Here is a 19,382-nt window from a genome sequence, read left to right on the forward strand (position 1 = left end):
AGACACTCATGTTTAGCGAGTGCACTCCTAGAAAGCAACTGCAATAGTCCTGAAATGAGCTGCTTTTCAAAGCTAAACAACCTAAAAGAGTTCATGCCTAGGACCTCAACTCAGCAAGGCCCCAATATGCACGAGCCGTTTCTCAGAGATGAAGCAACACGACCATCCCAAGCTCATGCATGTAAAGGAAGGGCTGGAGGAAGGCTGGAGGCTGGTCTCTTTGGCATGACTTTCCATAACCTCAGTCTCAGAATCTGGCATTTCTGATGACAGAAAGCAGTGGGCTTGATGGCTCTAAAATAAATGAAAGACTTTCCTTTTACTGAGATAAGTCAGAAGAGGAATGATAGCAGGCTATCGGTGCAGCAAAACTGCTGTGAACCAAGGCTGCTGCGCATAACAGCTAACGAAAAAGGAAAGCCTGTCCTTGCCTTTCCAATGCCTACAATGCCTGAAGGACATTTTCCTCAGACATGCTCTGTGCTCCTTCTCCGAGACCCCACAGGAAATCCTTCCCCTCTGTTTCCCTCGCTGGCTCCAGCTCAGCCCTGGCCTGGGACTTGACCTTGCTGTCTCTCCCCGTCCCAATTTCCATTACGACAGGGTTCTCTCGATGCTTTCGAAAAGAGGAAGAGAAGGGGAGACGCATTGTGTAATGCAGATGCACACTACATTGTCACAGTCCTTTCAGAATAGCAGGTAATTCAAAGCTGATGAACATGATAAGAGCATGAAACTGTCTGACAGAAAAAAACAGCTTAGAACTTATGCATGGCTTGTTTATTTTAATGGAAGATTTACTGTAAAGACATTGGTCTTGCAAATGGAGGGCAGAAGAAAAGACTAAGAAAAGTCAGACAGCATCCCTAAGCACCCATGATCCCTGAAATGAAGAGTCTTAGCAGTTCTCCAGATCCCTTCCACCATTTAGCCATCATGAAAGGTGCTATTGTTCCTGGAATGTAATTAATACAGAAACATCTTACTGCTTTCCTTCAGCCTCTTACTGATTCCCTCTCGCTGCCCGGTTTGTGTGTGCGGACCCGCAGAGAGCACAACGCTGGCTCCTGCCAGGTATAGCTGTCCCTACTGCTCTGGCTCAGCCAAACAGCCTAGCAGGGGCTCTTTCAATGCTGTACTAAGGCAGAAGAAAGCAGAGACAAGCAGCAAATTCCTGGCATGCTGTAAAAGCTCTCTACCGAGTCTAACCTTCATGTTTTTCCTGGAATTAAGAGTGAAACGGGAAGCCAACATTCACTATGTATCGAGGAGTTTTGGAGACAAAGAGGGCACAATGTAATGGGAGACAGAAGGGAGTGAATCGCTCTGCAGGAACTGCATGCCAGGAAGGGCAGGAATGCAGAGGAACAACTGCTCACTTGCACAGAAAAAAAATGAAGATAAAAACACGTTACTTGAGATTTTTCAACATTTTGTTTCCCTATAAAAGCAGTTTGTTACCAGCTAACGCACACCTGACTCTGCAGATCAAACCGGCCGCTGAGGGAACCCACTGCAGATTGGGGGGGCACCTCAAGGGAGCCCCACCATTACTGGGACCCTACTAGTGAAATGACTGCCTGGCACGTGGGAGAGGCCTTGGACATGCGCACGGGACAATCCTTCCCCTTCCAGCACCTTCGCCGGGGCTGTTCAAGGCATGCTGTGATCACCCGGCAGATCAGATATGATATAAAGCACAATGTCTGCAGGGCTCCCAGCTTCCAGATGACGAAAATCATGTTATGAAGTTACTCGGTACATTTTGTCTATGATTTAGCATTTAAACTTTATAACTAGGCATTCATGACCAGAGCACAGTTAAGATCATCTTACCATCATTGATCTCTCAAGTTCTACCTCGTGGAGCAACTCTGCAAATTCCTTAAAGGATTCAGCTATAAAGAGAAGAAAAAGTTAAATTAGTGAGGAACGTAACAGTTCAGCACTGAACCTGGCTGATGCACTAAGAACAGCTTCCAAGCACGGCTATTCGAGAGCCATTTGGTTCTGCTGCAACTGGGCTAGATATTTCCACAGCCTGTCTTCAGCAGGCTTTTCCTTGTTTTCATCCCCTGTACAAAACAAAACCATATTCAAAATCTGTATTTTTGGCTTAGGCAGAATGCTGAAAGATTGATACTCTCATGAAAGGAGTTTAATAAACTATAAAACCTCACAGCAACTGAGTCGCACTTTGCAGGGCCTCTGCTCACCCCAACACAAGATCAGCATGCTGAACTATCCCTGTCAGATTGCTAACCACGGAAATGCTGTTTTAAAGACTTGCCAGAAAGGAGAGCAAGTGGCACCTTATGGCAGAAACTGCGTTAGAAAGCACTGATTTCACTAGCCACTGGAAAAGCAGCACGAGTCTGATCTTTTAAATCTCTACAGCAAAGTCACCATTAAAGGCTGGCTATCAGCGGGATTTACTCACTTAAGAGAAGGGAAATTCAGCCTACATACCCGGAGCAATAAGGGAGCTAAGGTAAAAGCGCTGAGAAGGGAAGATGACGTTAATTAGTCGCTGTTATGAATTATAAGGGCAGGCCTGGCCATTTCGATGTCGGTGTTCAGAGGTGACAGCAGCGTTTATTCCTTCCTTCCAAAAAGTCATGTAGGTGACTCAACAGAAATGATGAGGGGTAACAGCTCCCTCCCAGCAGAGCTGGAAAAACCTCTGGGATGGGTTGCGCTGGCTTCCTCCTTCCAGAGTGAGTGGAGAAGGCAGTCCGAAATGCCTTGGGCCTGGCGTGGGAGTTATCAAAACGGCAGCAAAGCAAGGAAAAAGGGCCTGGGGGAGAGAAAGAGAGGGGCAGGCAGTGTTTGGGGTGCGAGAAGCAGCCGTCACCCTCATCTCCTGCCCCCGCCTCGGTCAACTGGAGCTTCCTGGGATTTGGCAGGGAGCTGCGGAGAGGTCCAGGCTGTGGGGCGCCTCGTCCTTCCCAGACGGCCTCTGCCAGGGCCGGAGCAGGGAGGCAGGCAGGGGAGCGCGAGAGGAGGCTCGGCAGCGCAGCGCAGGCAGCAGCCAAGCCTCTGGGGCAGATTATTCTGGCAATCAGCATAAATGCAGTGATATTGGAAAATGTTTCAAAATCCTGGTGGTTCACATTTGCCTTTCAGCTTGGAGTCTCGGTCTGAATTATTATTATTACAGTGCTAAAAAAAAAAAAAAAACCTACAGAAAGATTTGAAAAAATCCTTTGTTTAGACACAACCTTAGCGGTCACTGGAAATGCCCAGCGTCCTGGAGCTGTGCGGAGGGGGGACGCCGGAGCAGCCGGCACACAGAGCTCGCGGGCTGCCTGCTTCTACTCACTGCTGCCACCAGCAACTCGAATGATTGCAAGGGAGACTTCCAAAATCTGCAGCAGACGGCAAGCTGAGAGTCACGAGTGTTTTTTAAGGCCTAGACAAAATGTTAAATGAGAAAATAGCTTGGAATGAAAAGCACTACATTCAGTAATGAGAAGTGTGAAATGCTGTAAATAGGAAGGAAAAGCAGCAGCCATAGAAAAGGTCATAGAAGTTGAAAGCACTCCGATAAGGTTAAAAAATAAAATACAAAAATCTTATCTGTCTACATTGTTCTTGGAGTCCAGAAGACAGCAACAAATTTATGAAACCTTTCCTTAAACAAACTGAAACAGTAAGGTTTGTTTAGCCTGAAAAAAAAAAAAAGACTAAATCGGAGCAGTTGATAATCTTCCCATACAAAAAAAGGATTATTACCTAAAGGGAATGATCAGCTGCTCTCTCTGCCCGTCAAAGGACAGAACACAGAAAAGCAGGCTGAATTTGCAGCAAAGGAGATTTAGGTTTGCTATCAGGAGAAAACCTTCCTCATCGTAAGAGCACTAACAGCACTGAAACACAATATTTAAGAGAAGTGCAGAAATCACAGTTCTCCATATCTGAAAAACAGGCTGGACAAACATCTGTCTACGCACATAATGTGGCTGTGTACAAAACACCTGCCAGGCATAATCTAACTGCCTAAGGGTGCTGGGAACTATCTGCGAGACGTACTTGGCACCAGCCGGAAGTTTGCTGGGAAACGTTCTCACAGCTTAACAATATAAATTAACACATTCCAGTTCCTGGGAACGAGCAACCTGCTTATTTCATAGCTGATCCTGTTCAGAGCAGCAGTGTAGCCTCGATCCTAAGGGTCTCTCAGCCTTACACTTCCGTATATAAAATACGGAGGGCTTTCTGTGTAAGATCCACGGGAATCCCTACTCCCTCTTCTGTTTGCAGTTCAGGTTCAGGCTCCACACTTACAGCAAAGTATGCAGCAGCACTTGATCCGTTCCTGAGCAATTTAAAGAATATTTGAGAATTAACTAAAGAATGTTCAGAAGAGCCTGGCTCGCACCAGAGCTCTGATTAACGTGGCTTGGCAGGGATAATACAGAAGGGAAGAAATCGTGCCTACAGAGGCGGATACAGCAATAGCTTATGGCACAGGTATGGCAGACTGAAGGCTTTTTTTGCCCTAGCTGCAAGCTAACCCCCCACGCACGGGCGAACACATCCTCACGCGGTACCTTGGGAGAACTACCTGTCCTCCTGCTAAAAGCCAGCTGCAGCAGCTGCTGCACAGCAAGGGAGGGAGAGCTTTCCGGGTTACAGGATCCGCTCTGCAGCTGCCGAGGCAGACACAAAGGGAAAAACCACAACCTCGTGATGCAGTCGCTCGGCTGCCATCACCAAAATATAACCTTCTTGATGAGTCAGTAGTTTTCGAGTTCTCTTCCCAGGGTGAGGGCTTTAGAGCCCTGAACACGCAGCGTCCTGGCTGTTTATTATATTCTCCAAAGGGCTGATATGTTAACTTTCACCATGTTTACCCCTGACAGCATGAAATCCGAAGTACACACACAGACACTGGGAAGTGAAGCGCAAGGAGCCTGAGCCAGGAAGGGAGTCATTACTGAGAGATAAAGAACACATCCCTAAAGCTGCGGGAAAAAACGTTAGTGCCTCGAATTCTCACTAGATTGTTTTTTCTTGCTCTGCAGAAAGGATTCAGGCACGCATTTCCTGGCTGCAGTAATGGAGTTATTCACCGAATATATCCTCCCACTGCAAACAGCCTGCGTGGGCTCTATCTGTGCTGCAAAACCAGAAGCGTCCGGGAGCCCTGGGGCCGACCAGCACAGGACGGCCTGGGTCCACAGCAGCGGGCTCCCGCCTGGCGAAACGGAGGCCGCGGGCAAGCTGCTCCCTGGAGGCAGCCACCTGCCTGCCCCCACCCGCGCCTGCCTGCGAGCGAGGTGCTGGCACGGGCCAAGCGCGCCCGCAGCGCTGGCGGACTCAAAGCACAGATTATCGCGTTCCAGCGCCCGGGAGAGACAAACATGCTACTTGATTTCCCTTTTCAGTTCACCTCCAAAGGAACTGCTCATTCGGACCTTGCATGAGCGATGCAAGAAGAGATCACGACCGCCAGCCGACGCAGACGTGCGTCCGGGGGAGAGGCCGTTTTTGTTCCGTACGCAGCGACGCGCTCCGAGACGGAAAGCTGTCGCAGGCGGGAGGTAGCCGCTGCGTATTCCACTCCTCCCACGGCAGTCTGCTCGGGAGCCCCACGGCAGTGGATCATTTGCCTACACTGTATATATTATTATGCAACGCGGATGTGTCTCAAACATTCAAACGTCCCCATGGGAAAGCGCTGCTTGCGAGAGACAACATCAAGGCAGCGTTGGCTTCCTGACTCACACTTGAGGCATTCAGAGTCACTACTTTGTGTGCAGGAGGGTCAGTTTGCTGTCTGCCTACGCCAAAAGAAGAAGGCGTGCTCTTAGCTATATTTACAGATCAAACACGTTCCCTGAAGCATGGTGAGAAGTGCTCTGTAGATGTTTATACTTCATTCCCATACCCTGTGCATCAGATCAGCTCCTACGCTCACACACAGATTTCACGCGTCTTGATTTTTTAGAAGTCTTGTAAGAGATGAAAGCTGCTACGGAGATGTCAATGCCCTGCTCCTATTTTAGGAATAAAAGAGGCTTCCAGAGCAGCTCAGGGCCCAGGAGATACTACAGGATTTGATGGAGGAGGAGGAACACAATTCAGACCTTTTCATACTGGGTGAGCAGGGATCTCTTCTCGAAAAAGCAAAACAAATATGCCCAAACAAAAACAGAAGCGTGGACACACTTGTTTCACCAGTGCTTTACATTTGCTGTAACCTCTCCTTGCTCCACCTTCCACCCGCGACCCCCTCGTATCAAACCTGTCATTTTTAGCCGTCCTCCCCTGCAAACTAAGTGCATTTCCGCGGTGGGGGAGCGCTGGGGAAGGCGCCCGCCAGCCTCTCGGGCGACGGAGGCTCTCTGGCCGCGCGACAGGCACCCGCGGGAGTGGAGGCAGCGGTGGCACGAGCCTCCCGGCCGGCCGAGGGCCTCCTTTTTCTCTCCTCTGCAACCACTGCAGCGGTGCGGACAAACAGGCTGCAGTTCGCACGGGACCGTTAAGTGGAGCTTTGTCCTTCTCAGCTCACAGAAAAGAGATGCTCATTTCTTTGGGTGGCTATTTGCTTCAAATCCTTCCATTCCCAGTAGGGCTAATTTATAATGCTATGTTTTTCCCCACCATTATTCAGATGAGTTTGGAAATTCAATACCTCTATTTCCATTAGAATTGGAGACTGACTCATTTCCAGTAGGTTTCACCTAGAAGCTTTCCATAAAGGAAATCAGTTTTTGAAGAGGAAGCCACAAGCTGCTTTAAATTGCTTTAAATAAAATAACCAAAAGAACAAGTTTTTCTTCCTTCCCCTTTCAAGGACGGCTAACAAAACTGACATCAGCAATGCTACACTTCTGGCCACTGCTGAACAAAAGACTGAAAACACTTTTTTTTCTACTTCCATTCTGCAGGAGCAATACGGCTAACGTCCCACCGGCACAATCACCCTCAGCCCAGAGCAGAAGCCTCCCAGTACTTCCTAAAACCAGGCTTGGTCACACCATTTCCAAAGCCAAAGAGGTTATCCCGCTTTCCTGCATGACTGATGCAGGCTGCTGGGCAGCTGCTGTCCTGCTCGCTGGAGCCTGCTTTTTGCCCAGCAGAGTGAGGAATTCCTGCCTGTTTTCCAAAGCCTTCTTCCATCAGTGTCACTACAGGGACAGTTCTCACCCTTCAAGCTGACAGTTTAACAGCAATAGTTAATCCAAAAGGAGGATTAATTTTAAAAATGCTGGGTTTAGGATGTTTTGTCCATCAGTTTTCACTCCCTGGATGCAGTTGGCAGATGTTTAACCCATACAGAATCTATCGGACTGGCAGGGAAGTAAAATACATGGATTTCTAACCCTGGAACATGCGTGGGGAGCAGGAAAGATCCATGTGCCACAGACTTCCCCACGTACGAAGGTGGAGATTTAGAGTTATTTTCCATATAATGATACATCCAGCAATTTGCTTTTCCCGGCAGTTTGCAGCCTGGTATCTTTTTCAGGATAGTGTGGGGGCTGCTTTGTTTTTACATATAATACGTTTTGAGTGCAGCAAATTTAGCTTTGGGAGCGCTGTCCATCTGGTTCGGGACACGTGGCCAAGCGCTCTGACTCATTCTTACTCCCACTCTACCTGCGGCAGAGACGCGCTGCGATTAGCTGAGGAGGTCGCCCAGGGGACAGCGCAACCGAGGAGCTTACTGCTGACACGCTGCACGTCCGTCCTTCCCGAGCCCGGCAGCACGGAGGAGGGTCGGAGCCGCGCAAAAGCTCGGCAAAATTAACCGCTGAACTGGGTATGATCCATTCTACCCAGGAAAGCTTCAGCTTTGTAAAACACGCTACAAAATAGCATTTTTTACTGCATGCAACACACGATGCATATTGACTGGCACGTGAGAAACCTGGCTCCTGATTCTGTTTAAGAAACATCAAAGCAGGCAAATTCCTAGGAAGGAGAAGTTTTCTCAGTAATTGAAAGTTTACATCAAAAAGAAGAACACTTACCAATATTAATCTCATCATCTGTTAGTGTGTCACCAATAAAGTCAAACTGAAAGGACTGCAAAGTCTGGGAGAATTTCTGTACTGCCGATGAATAACCTGGAAAAGGACAGAGCAAAAAGGCTGTGTATTTTTGCAACTGTTACAAAGAAGCAGCAACTTTTAGGAAATATAGCTTGAATGGAAAAAAATTATACTGACGTGGTTAAAAAGAAATCCAGAGTCATCACTAATTTCAAGCACTTCAGAAAATGGTGCAATGTTAATAACCAACAGAGGACACAGAGAGGGTTTTTTCCTCCGTGTTGTTGAACTTGCCTCTGCAGCATTGATGGATGCACCACAAGGAACTGATCAAATCGCCTAACGTCCTGCTGAGCGCAGGGAGAGACGCCCTTCCCCTGCGAGAAGACCTCCAGCTTCTCATGCAGGATTCAGCACCACTTTGGGGACGTTTTTGGAGAAGTAAATATACTGAATATCGCTCACGCATTAGCGTGTCTCGTTTCAGCACGGAGATTGTCAGACGGGCTTACTCGTGTTCTCAGTATTTTTTTGATTATATAGGAGAAAAATCTGTAGAATCAGACAACACAACAAAAATCAAGATTCAGAGCAACTGTCCCTCTTCAAGGGCATCACAGACAAGCAAACAGGCCTTAAGAAAAGACAGTGAAACAGCTGAATGTAATAAGCCTGAAGGCTCAAGCTGCGCTCTTCAGAGCATTTGCAGATGGTCCTTGGACCTGTTTCTGTCCCACTGGTGAAGAAACTTTTAGTCTTGAAGCAAAGAAGCTTCCTGATGTTCCTGATGGTGGTTGGTAGTTCAGCCCAAATTATTTTTGGACTTTCCAGAGAATTTTCTAGCCAAGAGAATCCTTTGTCTCTTTGCATCCTGTGTGGCTGCTTTATATCTCTGTCAGTGGCTCCTTTGTTGTAAATTTGTCTGATTACATTGGCAGAGGACTTTAAACAGAGACGGGGCAGTAAAAACACAGAACAGAACCAAACAGCAGATTAACCTGCTCAGTTGCAGCTGTGAAAGCTACAGGTAACACTTGGTTTCAAGAGAGATCAAATCCTTCTCCCACCGGCAAAGAGCAAAGCACAGACATCGAAGCCTCACCGCGCTGCCGGGGCCGAGACCTGCCGTCCCCGCGGGCGCCCGCCGCGGTCCCGGCGGGGTGCAGCGCGCCTGGGCCCCCCGTGCTACGCACGAGAAACGCCCAGATCAGACTTACCGTGTGCACCAGACCGCGGGAGCGAGGGAGGAGGAGGAGGAGGAGGAGGGCAGAAAACCCTGCGCTTTGTGCAGACACAGCAGGTACCGGGATGGCAGCAGGGAATGAGAAACGAAGCAAAACATACAAATGTCCTGCTGAAGACACCGTCCGGCAATGTGGGAACACACATAAGTGTGTGTATGTATCTGCACAGGAGCACAACTACTTCTGTGTTTTGTCTTTCATGCCATCAAGCCATAAAATAAGCAAGGGACAGGAGAAGTTTGGGAAAGACAGGGCTCTGTAACAGGCCTTGGTACTGTTCCGAGGGATTAAAAAATAAAATATAAAGCACGTGTGACAGCCCCAAATCAATCACATCTTCCTATACCAAGTTACAACCTTATTTTGGATGATAATCTTTCTCCAACAGCAAATATGTGAGACAGAAAGACTGAACCTTCCCGACCTACAGGGAATAGGATGTAGACAGTAAAACAAAGCTAAAGAGCAATTTTGGACTTCGATTTACTTTGCCATTTTCCCTAATTTTGGGCTGCAACTATAGTCAGAGTCCCAGACTGGATCCCTTGTGGAGGTGCACTGGAGTTTAAGCTCTCTGAAACGTTGGAAGCTGCAGATGTGCACGATGTGAAGGACCAGATCATAACACGCAGCTAGATCCTGCTCCCCTACTTTGCAAAACCAGAGGAAAGATTGCTCTAGGACAGCACCAGTGTGCACATCTGTTTTTTAAAAAACGTAAGACATATATACAAAATCACTTTGCAGTTCTACCAGTTGTTAAAATCTGGGGGAAAATAATGGCCAAAAAATGAGAGGTCTGCATAAAAGTGACCTAACAGTGAAGAATTACGTCTGCACAAATGCAGGCCAATAGATGCATTTCTAGCCTGAAAAAGAGAACAAGATGATTAATTTTTAAACATTTTTCTTTGCTCAAAGAACTGCGGTCTCCAAAGCATCTCTCCTTTGGGATGGAGGATCCGGGGGCAGTAAAAAGACAAACCTCCCGCTCCGAAACCCTTCAGTGAAGAAGTGCACATTCTTTGCCCTGCCGTCTTCCCCCGACACGTGTTTCACTCTGAACAGGAGACAGCAGGGAACACACTGAGTATGTTCATCCAACCCGCTTCTCTTTATGCTTCATCAGAAAGCAAAAGATTAAGAAATTTCCCACGTCTATGATCAGAAGAAAACGCTGCCTGCAGCTTCACAAGTCAATGGTCACCCTAACCGATGAGGGGGAAGAAAACAGAGCTCAGCAGACACCCTCGGTTCCACCTACGGCAGCTTTGCCAGGGACATTCGCTTCCCTTGGCTTTAACCGTACATGGAATTTGCAGAAAATGAGGAGGATGCAGTAATTAAAGGAGAGCCTGGCTCCTCCGCTGTCCTGGCCTGAGCAGCACAGCTGACACAATCACATCCCTCTTGTCCTTGTCAGGGATCCAAATCAAAACAAATTATTTGCTTTCCCGTCTCCCCCAGACCCTTAGGCAAGCCGAAGACAGGACCGCTTCCCCCCCCAGCAGGAAGGAGCTGGGGCAGGAAACCGGGCAGCCGTGCAGGGACTTCGATTAGGGGCTGGTTACCTCCCACCGAGCTCCTTCCCCTGTGCCATCCTGCGAGCCAGCTGGTTATCTGGTGATTTAGCCTTCACCGTGGTGCTAGCTCGCGTTGCTTCTGTTTAGTCTACAGTCACCAAGAAGAGTTAGATGCAAAGGAAATGTTTTTCTTAAGAGTAAAGCATATCTCAGAAACCTTTAGAATATGCTTGTTGCAAAATACCTCCACTTTCCCTGCCTCTGTTCTGCGTGTTGCACGCTGCGCGTTATCTCTCCCAGCAAATGGGAGCAGTGATCCCGTGAGCTAGGGCCCCGATCATCTAAAAATTCTGGAGTGCAACAGCAGGAGACTAAACTCTAACCTCACTGGTGTGAGAGCGTGGGACTTCGGAGCTGGCACAGGCTCCGTTTATCGTGTAGGCGGACTGTGCAATCCCCTTATCTTCTGTTCACCCACCTGTGAAACGAGGAGGGCGACACTGATGCATCAAAGGCAGCAGGCTGCATTTGCCAGTGGGAGGAAATTTACTGTGCGACTTCACACGACTGGTGCGAAGGATGAGAGATTTTGAGGAGTTCTTGGCCCGTTTCCTTCCATGTGATTGCTCCAGGGCTTTCCTCTCCAGCGGCTTCACGCGTCCTGCCCCATCCAGCCCTCGTTGCTCGCGAGGCCACACCGGCTTTCTGCCGGCTGGGGACGAGCAGGATCCCCCGGCACCCGGCCAGCGCCGCTCCGCAGCGGGCTGCGGACACTGCCCGGATTTCCACCGTCACTGAGGGCAGAGCCAAGACTATCCAAGGCTCTCTCTTCTAGATAGCTGACTTTCCAATAGTTTCTCCTTCACTTTTTCCAAGAAACCCAGAGCCTTTCATGAAGAAGATAAGTGATTTGGGTATATTTTTATTTGCTCTTTTCTGTTGCAATGTCAGTGACAAAAGAATTTATCACCATGGCTGCAAACACAGGATTTTCTGAAACACTGCTGCCGTTAAGATGAGAGAAAAATGTGATGACATTGAATTGAATAAAATCAGTTGGAAATGAGTCCTCCCGAAGAAGAAGCGGTAAAGCGAGCCTGCTCTCTCCTAGCCGTGGTGCAGGCAGCACAGGGACGGCTGGACACGGGGCCCCTCTGCCCCCTGACAGCACCTTTGCTGTTCTTCACGCGGGCTGGCCGGAGCGGTGGTCTTGCTCTCCGAATCAAAAATTCACACGTACTCACTCATGGCAAAGCGGGGCAGGGGGAAACAGCAGCAGAGACTTGGCAAGCCAGCAGTGCACCTTTCTTTGCCAACAGACTGCAGTTCCCTCTGAAAGCAAAGCCCTCTTCCCCTCGTGAGAAAGCCGAGTTCTGAGCTTAAAAAAGATGCAACAGAGGGACCAAGGCTACCGCAGCCTTCAGTTGCACATGCCGATTTTTCTAGGGAGATGCAAGACCTTAAGCAGAACACAGCCAAAACAAACCTCTCCAGGACATGGAGAACGTTTTTATCTGTTTTGATGCTTCATTAATTTCGGTAAAGTGAAAGGAATTTTACTCCATTTTATTGTGAAATTAAAAAGTACTGAAGAGATGATAATATGGCCATCGGCAGTGTCACAGAGTAGCAGAAATTCTTGGTATTTTAATATGTTTCTCATAAGCCTTTTCTACGCTTAGAGGCCAAAGCAATTACTTAATTGTTCTTATTCCCCTTGACTTCTAACTGGAGTCCTTCGGGCCACAAGAGCCTCTTGGATAACTGCAGTCGTGAGAAGAACTCACTCTGCCCTGGAAAATTCCCACCCTCCACATTCAAAACAAGAGGGCAGAGGCCAGTAGAATAATAATTTCCAAGAGGGTGTTGCAGCTCTAATATCCTCAGAGGATGAGTAAAAGGGCTGGAAGTTCAGAAAAGAAAAAAAGAAAGTGACCTGTGTGGGTTCACTGGCGGATTCCTAAGCAGCCTGTCCCCAGGCTCCAAGTGCCAAAGGACCACGCCAAACACTTCTCAAAACCTCGGAGCAAACTGCAGCATTTGGGGACAACAGTGAAAATCCGACCCAGGACGGAAAAGAAAGGCCTGCTTCACATAGCCAAGAGAGAGTCCCAAGTCATGAGAGAAGTGCAATCTAAAAATGCACAGAATCTCTTCTTTCCAGTGAAAAGCCTTGTTCAGCAGTTTCCTCGGAAGGGTCAAAACTTTGTTCTTGAATGGATAGATTCAAAGCTTGAATGTAGCTATTTAACTACCAGCTGCTAGGAAAGCCTGAGAGAGAGAGTATAAATGGGTGAACTCTAGCACAGAATGATGTCATTAACTTGATGGAAAACCTCAGCAAATAACTCACTTTCAGTCCCTAAATAATTCACTTTATTCACATACTTAAGGCTAAACCCGGAGGCTCTTATTCAGTTCTTACTCAGGCAAATCTTTGTTCTTCCCCATGCAAACCGTGTCTTCTTTGCTGCAAGCTTTTCATTGCCGGCTGTTCAGTCTCTCACCAGTCTTCATACCTTGATTAAGTTTGTTAGTGGGTGAATTTCAAATCAGTTCAGGTAAATGCCTAACAGGTCTGTGCTCCTGTCCTGACCAAGCAACATGTCTTTGATGAATTCCTTTTGAAAGTCAACAGACATCTGATGTTGCTCCTTAAGCACCGAGGCCTTCTGCTCCAGAGGTGTTTCAGTGGTCCACCTGCGCTGGAGGCGACAAACTCAGCAGCAGCAGCACAGTTGTCATGTGAAAGAACTGGTTGCATACACCTGGCTGAGCAGAAACAGCAGAAACTTCCCAGACATCGTCGCCCTCTCTCAGCACCTGGGAAACAGCCAACTTCAGCAAACTCGGCTGGACACACACCTTTAACCTAAGATGCAGCTGTTATTTTCACCACACCTTCCAGGTACTTCTCCCTAACCAAACGTATATCATGCCCTAGTGTTTTTTTCCAGAGCGACCTTCAATCCGATAGTTCCCATGCACGTCTCCGCTAACTTCCCCAACCAATACCCAGCGCACGTCCCCACCAGTCTGCGCAGGTAACGAGGCGTCACGCTGCTCTGCAGAGCTACGCTCCCCTCCGTCCTGGCCATGCTCTGCGTGCTAGTCCCTCTCCACGGGTTCTGGCTGGGGAGCGGGCCAGGACACGCAACCAGGTACAGTTCCTAGCACGTTCCTGCGAGTCAGGGAAAACTCTGGCTGAACATGGAAATCATACTCATGACAGCTTGGCATGGACTGAGAGGTTGCATACATCATTTTTCCATCTTGTGTGTCAGCACAGGATCTAGTCCCAGCACCAGAGGAAGGGTCCTTGGCTAGCTGTTTTCCTTTTTTTTGTTTTTTATAGAAATAGGGGGTAGGGCAATAGCAGAGAAGGATTTGAAAAAGCCAAACACAATATATTTTTAACCAGAAGAGGAAACAGTATAACTGATTTAGGTTACATTTTCCTTTTTAAAAGTTGTCTGGCCTGAAACTTTATTTGCCAAGTTTCTAGCTGAAGTTAATCCAGGTAGACATGCTATAAACCACATCACATATTAGCTTAATGGTGAAAAAAAGGAAAAAGATATGAACCCTGTAATTAGTCTAGCCCTACTAGATTTTGTTTTGTTTGAGACAAGAGAAAGGAACTTTTTTTTCTTTTTGGAGAGACAATCTCACCCTTGACTCTAGCAAAGTTGGTGTCTGGGAAACCCAGGCTTTCCTGGTGGTGACTTGAAGTGAGTTTGCACAGCCACTATCCCAACTTGCCACTCCATACTGCTTTTATAAGACGAAGACGTTCCAGGCCTGTGGTATCTCCACTGAGGCAGATTTTTCCCTCTTATTTTTCAGGCGGGTTCCCTCACAGTGGCCTTGTCTCACTTGCACCCCAGGTGGAAAAGCAAGGGTCGTCTAGAAGCAGCTATTCAAAACCTGAGCTTCAATTCATTTCTAACAAGTGGAAGAATGAACAGTGGAAAAAGAAGGAAAAAGGCTAGTAAAAGGGACTGTTGTAAAATCGCTATCAGTTTATATGGAAAGCTTTTTTCTGGAGGGCACCAACTCCAGACACTATCCTCTCCTGTCGCTGCAGGCTATAAGGAACGTCACAGCTTTCAGTCCGCAGAGACTCGCTCTTATTGCTGTGAGATACCAGGAGAAGAACCTTTGCTGCTGCCTCCTCCTCCCATCGTTTTGAGCCAATGGTTAAAATTTTATCATCATTTTTATGCTCAACAGATCCTCTAAATACCTGGTTAGCAGGCTGTAAGACTGCTTTAATGCAAGTCTCTTCCTCATTAATTGGTCAAGAATCCTCAACTGCTTTCTAAAATGTCACCTTGCGACCATTTTATAAGGCTTGACAGGAGGTGAACGTACGTCTATTCCTGCTGTGACATTGCGAGAACCTTCACAAAATGTAATAAATAGTAGGCAGCCAAAACATTAATCTTTCAATTTGGCGAGTACAAATATTACTGTGGACACATCTACATTTATATCAGGAAAATAGAGTCAACACTGCAGGTGCTGAAAATCCAGCTTTTCCTCAGTAGTTAATGGTCATTGCAAAACGGACAGAAATCTGTGAAAATAATGCTCAGCGTGACAATTACTGGTGGTGTCCCTTGCAGTGGTAAGGACAGCACCTTGGCATTAACGCACAGATCCCAAGCACACTGAAGTCATTCTTTCCAGTGATTTTTAGAGTGCATTAAACTAGACCTTGGATGAATGTCAGAACAACTTTGAACCAGACACTCCTCGCGTACAGCTTATAAACCAAAAAGCTCTAAAAAGTATTCCCAACATTGCACAGCAACTTGTAAGGATTTTCCAAGTGTGCCCTCACCTTTTAGCTGCATTCATTAACTGGCATTATTCTAAGGGTGAATTTGACTCTTGCAATTGTTACGGTACATAAAGCTTTTAGTGACTTATAGCTGAGCGATGGTTCATTCTTTTCTTTTGTAAGGGGAGCAATAATAGATTACACATCTCAAGAACAACTGATTGTCTCAGCTCCCTGGTATATTTTCTTAATACTCAGATGAAAAAACCTACCGATTATAAACTTGCCATTTGTAACAAGAAAAAACATTACACTGTATTATGTTGTGAGGATATCCTGGTTTTCAGACATGACTGACCTATGGACACATTCATATAGAAAAGGGAACAAAAGCAAGCACAGACGACAGGATGCGGGGTGAAGCCTTTCTGCTCTGATTTTACATGTTCACAGCGCGCAAGGCTACACGTGAGCTGGACTCCCCCGACAGCTCACAGACGGTCGGCACTTGACATCACCCTAAAACAGAGTCAAAATAGGTCAAATCAGGTACCATCTAAAAATGCCCATTTATCTCCATCAACTCTAAACAAAGACGAGGTGACTATCTCAGACTATACTGCAAAGGTCTAAAGTCAGGTGCTTATTACCCACCCTTGATGTTACAAGCAGAATCTACCGGTTATTTCTAAACTAAATGACAGAGTGTTAAACCAGTTATCTGAATAATACTTGGCAGTGCAGGAGAAATTATGTACTATAGCTGAGAGAGTTGATAGCAGTTACTCTTCCAAGACACAATTGGTTTAGGGGACTTTAGGTAAGGAAACAGGAAAATGCACTACGCTTTATTTGATTGCTCAGCCTAGAGCATAAAGTTTTGCGTCTCCAAAGGCCTTGGTTCTTTTTGGTGTGGCCACAGTCCTTTTGGTTGACCATGAGCAAAGTATTTCCCTACCTCTTTCTTTCTTTGTGATATAGATAGTGGTATATCCTCCTCGAAGTGCTCCATTCATTTTCCTTTAAAAAAAAGCAAGCCCTCAGTAGTTTTCAATTTTTATATAAAACTTCCCAAATCGCATTAAAGTCAGGTTGCTGACTCAAACTGCTCAGAACGCAGGTAGTGAAAGCAAAAGAGGCGGTACAAGGAGTGAGGAAGGGTATCTCGGCTTTATCCCCGGGCGGCTGCGTGACTGAAGGGAAGCGATCAGCGGGGGAACCTCCTTGTGAAGGCAGCAAACTGCTGAGCGTTTGGAAGACGCGCTCAGCAAGGACAGCATACGAAAGCTCAGGAAGAAAGTCTCCTGAAAGGAGATGCAGGAAGGAGAAGGGCTAGCTCCGGTGGCTACAACTCCGACCTTACCATGAATTCCGCCCACATAGTCAAAAAAACAGGGTGGGAAGTGGAATCCAGTATTTTAAAACGTTTTCTTTATAGCAAAATAATTATACAAGATAGAGGATTAGGAAAGAAATGAACAATTCGGAGAAAGAAGTACTGCTGCTAATGTCTGTCATGGATCTTGTTGATCACTTAATGGAAACCAGATTCCTAGCAGACCAATGCTACTCGTCTTTGTACACGTACAGAGCCTTGGCTGAACACTGATTTCTGACAAATACTATACACGCACAGCAAAAACACCATTGGGTATTATGTTATTATGGGCTTTATTATTATGATCAGGATGTTAACTGGCAAATCGAGATAGGAATGACTTTGGCATCTTTTCCCCTGCTGCAGAAGCGTTCCCTAGCATCACCGCAACAGCAGGCATTTACGCAGGAAGGGCTGGATCCTGGGGGGACTTTTGCAGTGGGATTTCACGACAGCCCCCATGCACGGCCCCACCGAAAGCTTTGGGGGGACACGCGGTGGGAGGTCACACTGCCGCCGGCGACTCCCGAGCGACGGCGCGCTGCACAGCGGAGCGGCGGCCCCGCCACGCAAGCGCGCGCAGCCCGGGGGAGCAGCGGCCTGGGGAGGCAAAGGAAGGCGGCAGGGCAGCCGTGCACAGCAGGTCAGACCGCCACCGCTGCAGGAAAACGGCTTTAGCGCAGGAAGGGGCCGCTGCAAATAGCATCTGGAGCTTGACAGGAGGAAAGCAGCTGCGTGGAAAAAAAGGGGGCTGCAGCTCTGCACTGCGAAAGTTGAGTCCATATTTTTCCTCATTTTAACAGAAACTCAGAAGTTTTTTTCCCCTTTGATATAAACACAGTGTTGCCAAACATATGATTCCTTCCCTCTCCCCTCCATTTCACACCCTAGCAGCCTGGCAGCATAAAGACGATGCGGGCTGGAAAAAGACTACCCCAGGATCTCTGCCTTGCTCACATGATACCATAAATTTATGTGGAGAGCCTAACAGTCGCAGATGGAATAATATTCTTTTTTCAAGCCAGGGATATTACCTTAAAAGCATGCAAAATCTCATTACTGCCCTAACACAGGAAATGTTCAATGGCTTTATTTCGGTCTTAAAGGACTCCAGTTCATTCGTGGTATGGCTCAGCTCGTTTCAGTACATTTACACCAAGAGGAATTTGATCAGGAATCCTTTAGGACTCTTTTCCTCTCAGTGTTCAAAACACGATGCAAACCGTTTCACCATTTGGGGTCACAATAATATAGTCTTTTAGTAAAAATTAAGTCCAGTCTTTCTGTACAGAGTAATCTTAACTGAACTCCATCTGACAAGAAGAAGGGAATGAGTACCAGACACAGTCCTACGAGGTACACAAAGAACTTGTTAGTTATGTTTATATGTGTGTATATAAAAAAAACTTCCAAAGATTGCATCTATTCAAGGACGTCTGTCACACATCCTCTAATGCAAGGAATGAACGCGGATTCTCAGTTCAATGCAACTCTGAAGTGACCTAAGAATTTGAACAAAAAATGTTGCCATCTTTGCAAAACCCACAGCTTTCTAAAAGAGCCCAGATTACAGCCAGGAGTTCTAAGAAAGGCTGTGGGTTTTTTTCCAATGCTCAGGATTTAAAATAGAAGGAAACCACAGTAGTCTAAATGATGATTCCAACTTATCTGTGCCCTGCCTCCACCCCTCCAAAAAGAAGTATTTAATGAGCACCAACCCAAACAGACAAATGTCTCAGGCCCCATTTCAGCTATGCTTTTACAGCTATATCAGTGTCTAGATGACTGGGCAGCAAGAGACACACTGTGAATTCACATTACAACACAGCGCAAGCACAGCCTGCCGCAGAAGGGGCTCTGCTCTCCGCCACAGGGTTTTCGTATCGGATCCCGTGGCAGGATGACAACGTGGGGAACCTGATCGGCGGGCTGATCCGATAGAAAGCAATGCTTTTCTTGCTGTTGTTGTTAAATCACTCACCCCGTGGCTGCAGAGCTCCCGGACGCTGCACCGGGGAGGCAGCGGAGCAGCCGCCGGACACCGGACACGGAGCAGGAACGCAACTGCCCCTTCAGCAGCGTCCGGCAGCTATGCTGACTGCGGCAACGTGAAGGCGCCGGCTCAACAGAAACGACTCTAAGAATGTATTAGCTCTGCAGAGCGGGATAAAGTGACACAATTCAACTTCCACCACCATAAAAGAAGAGAGAAGCATTATGCATAAATAAGGGGATAGTTAAGAAAAAGTCAGACTTTCTGGTTACCGTTTTGCCGCAGCAGCCAGCAAGCGTGCTGCATAGGCGACCTGCGCTGCCGCATGCCAGCGCATGCCAGAGATCGCGGACCAGCACGAACCCTCCTGCAGATCCGGAGCTGTGACTCTAAAATCTCCTGACCCAACGTGTGTGTTTACTCTTAGCCATAACAGACTTAGTTTCCTGGCTTTT

At 47.3% G+C, this 19,382-nt stretch overlaps 1 protein-coding gene across 2 annotated transcripts in view; it reads right to left on the reverse strand.

Annotated features, from left to right (window-relative positions):
* OPHN1 (oligophrenin 1) overlaps positions 1–19,382 on the reverse strand; it is an 89,722-nt gene that overhangs the window by 46,486 nt on the left and 23,854 nt on the right. For both annotated transcript variants that reach the window (XR_010885594.1, XM_067304481.1), the window contains exons 2-3: positions 7,983–8,078; positions 1,837–1,898 (exon numbers count right to left, since the gene is read on the reverse strand). Coding sequence is in view for 1 of the 2 variants with exons in the window: in XM_067304481.1 (XP_067160582.1) it covers positions 1,837–1,898; positions 7,983–8,078 (158 nt within the window). In the remaining variant the exon portion in view is untranslated. The remainder of the gene's footprint in view (positions 1–1,836; positions 1,899–7,982; positions 8,079–19,382) is intronic.

Source organism: Apteryx mantelli, chromosome 13 (genome assembly GCF_036417845.1).
Source record: "Apteryx mantelli isolate bAptMan1 chromosome 13, bAptMan1.hap1, whole genome shotgun sequence".
Classification (NCBI taxonomy): Eukaryota; Metazoa; Chordata; class Aves; order Apterygiformes; family Apterygidae; genus Apteryx; species Apteryx mantelli.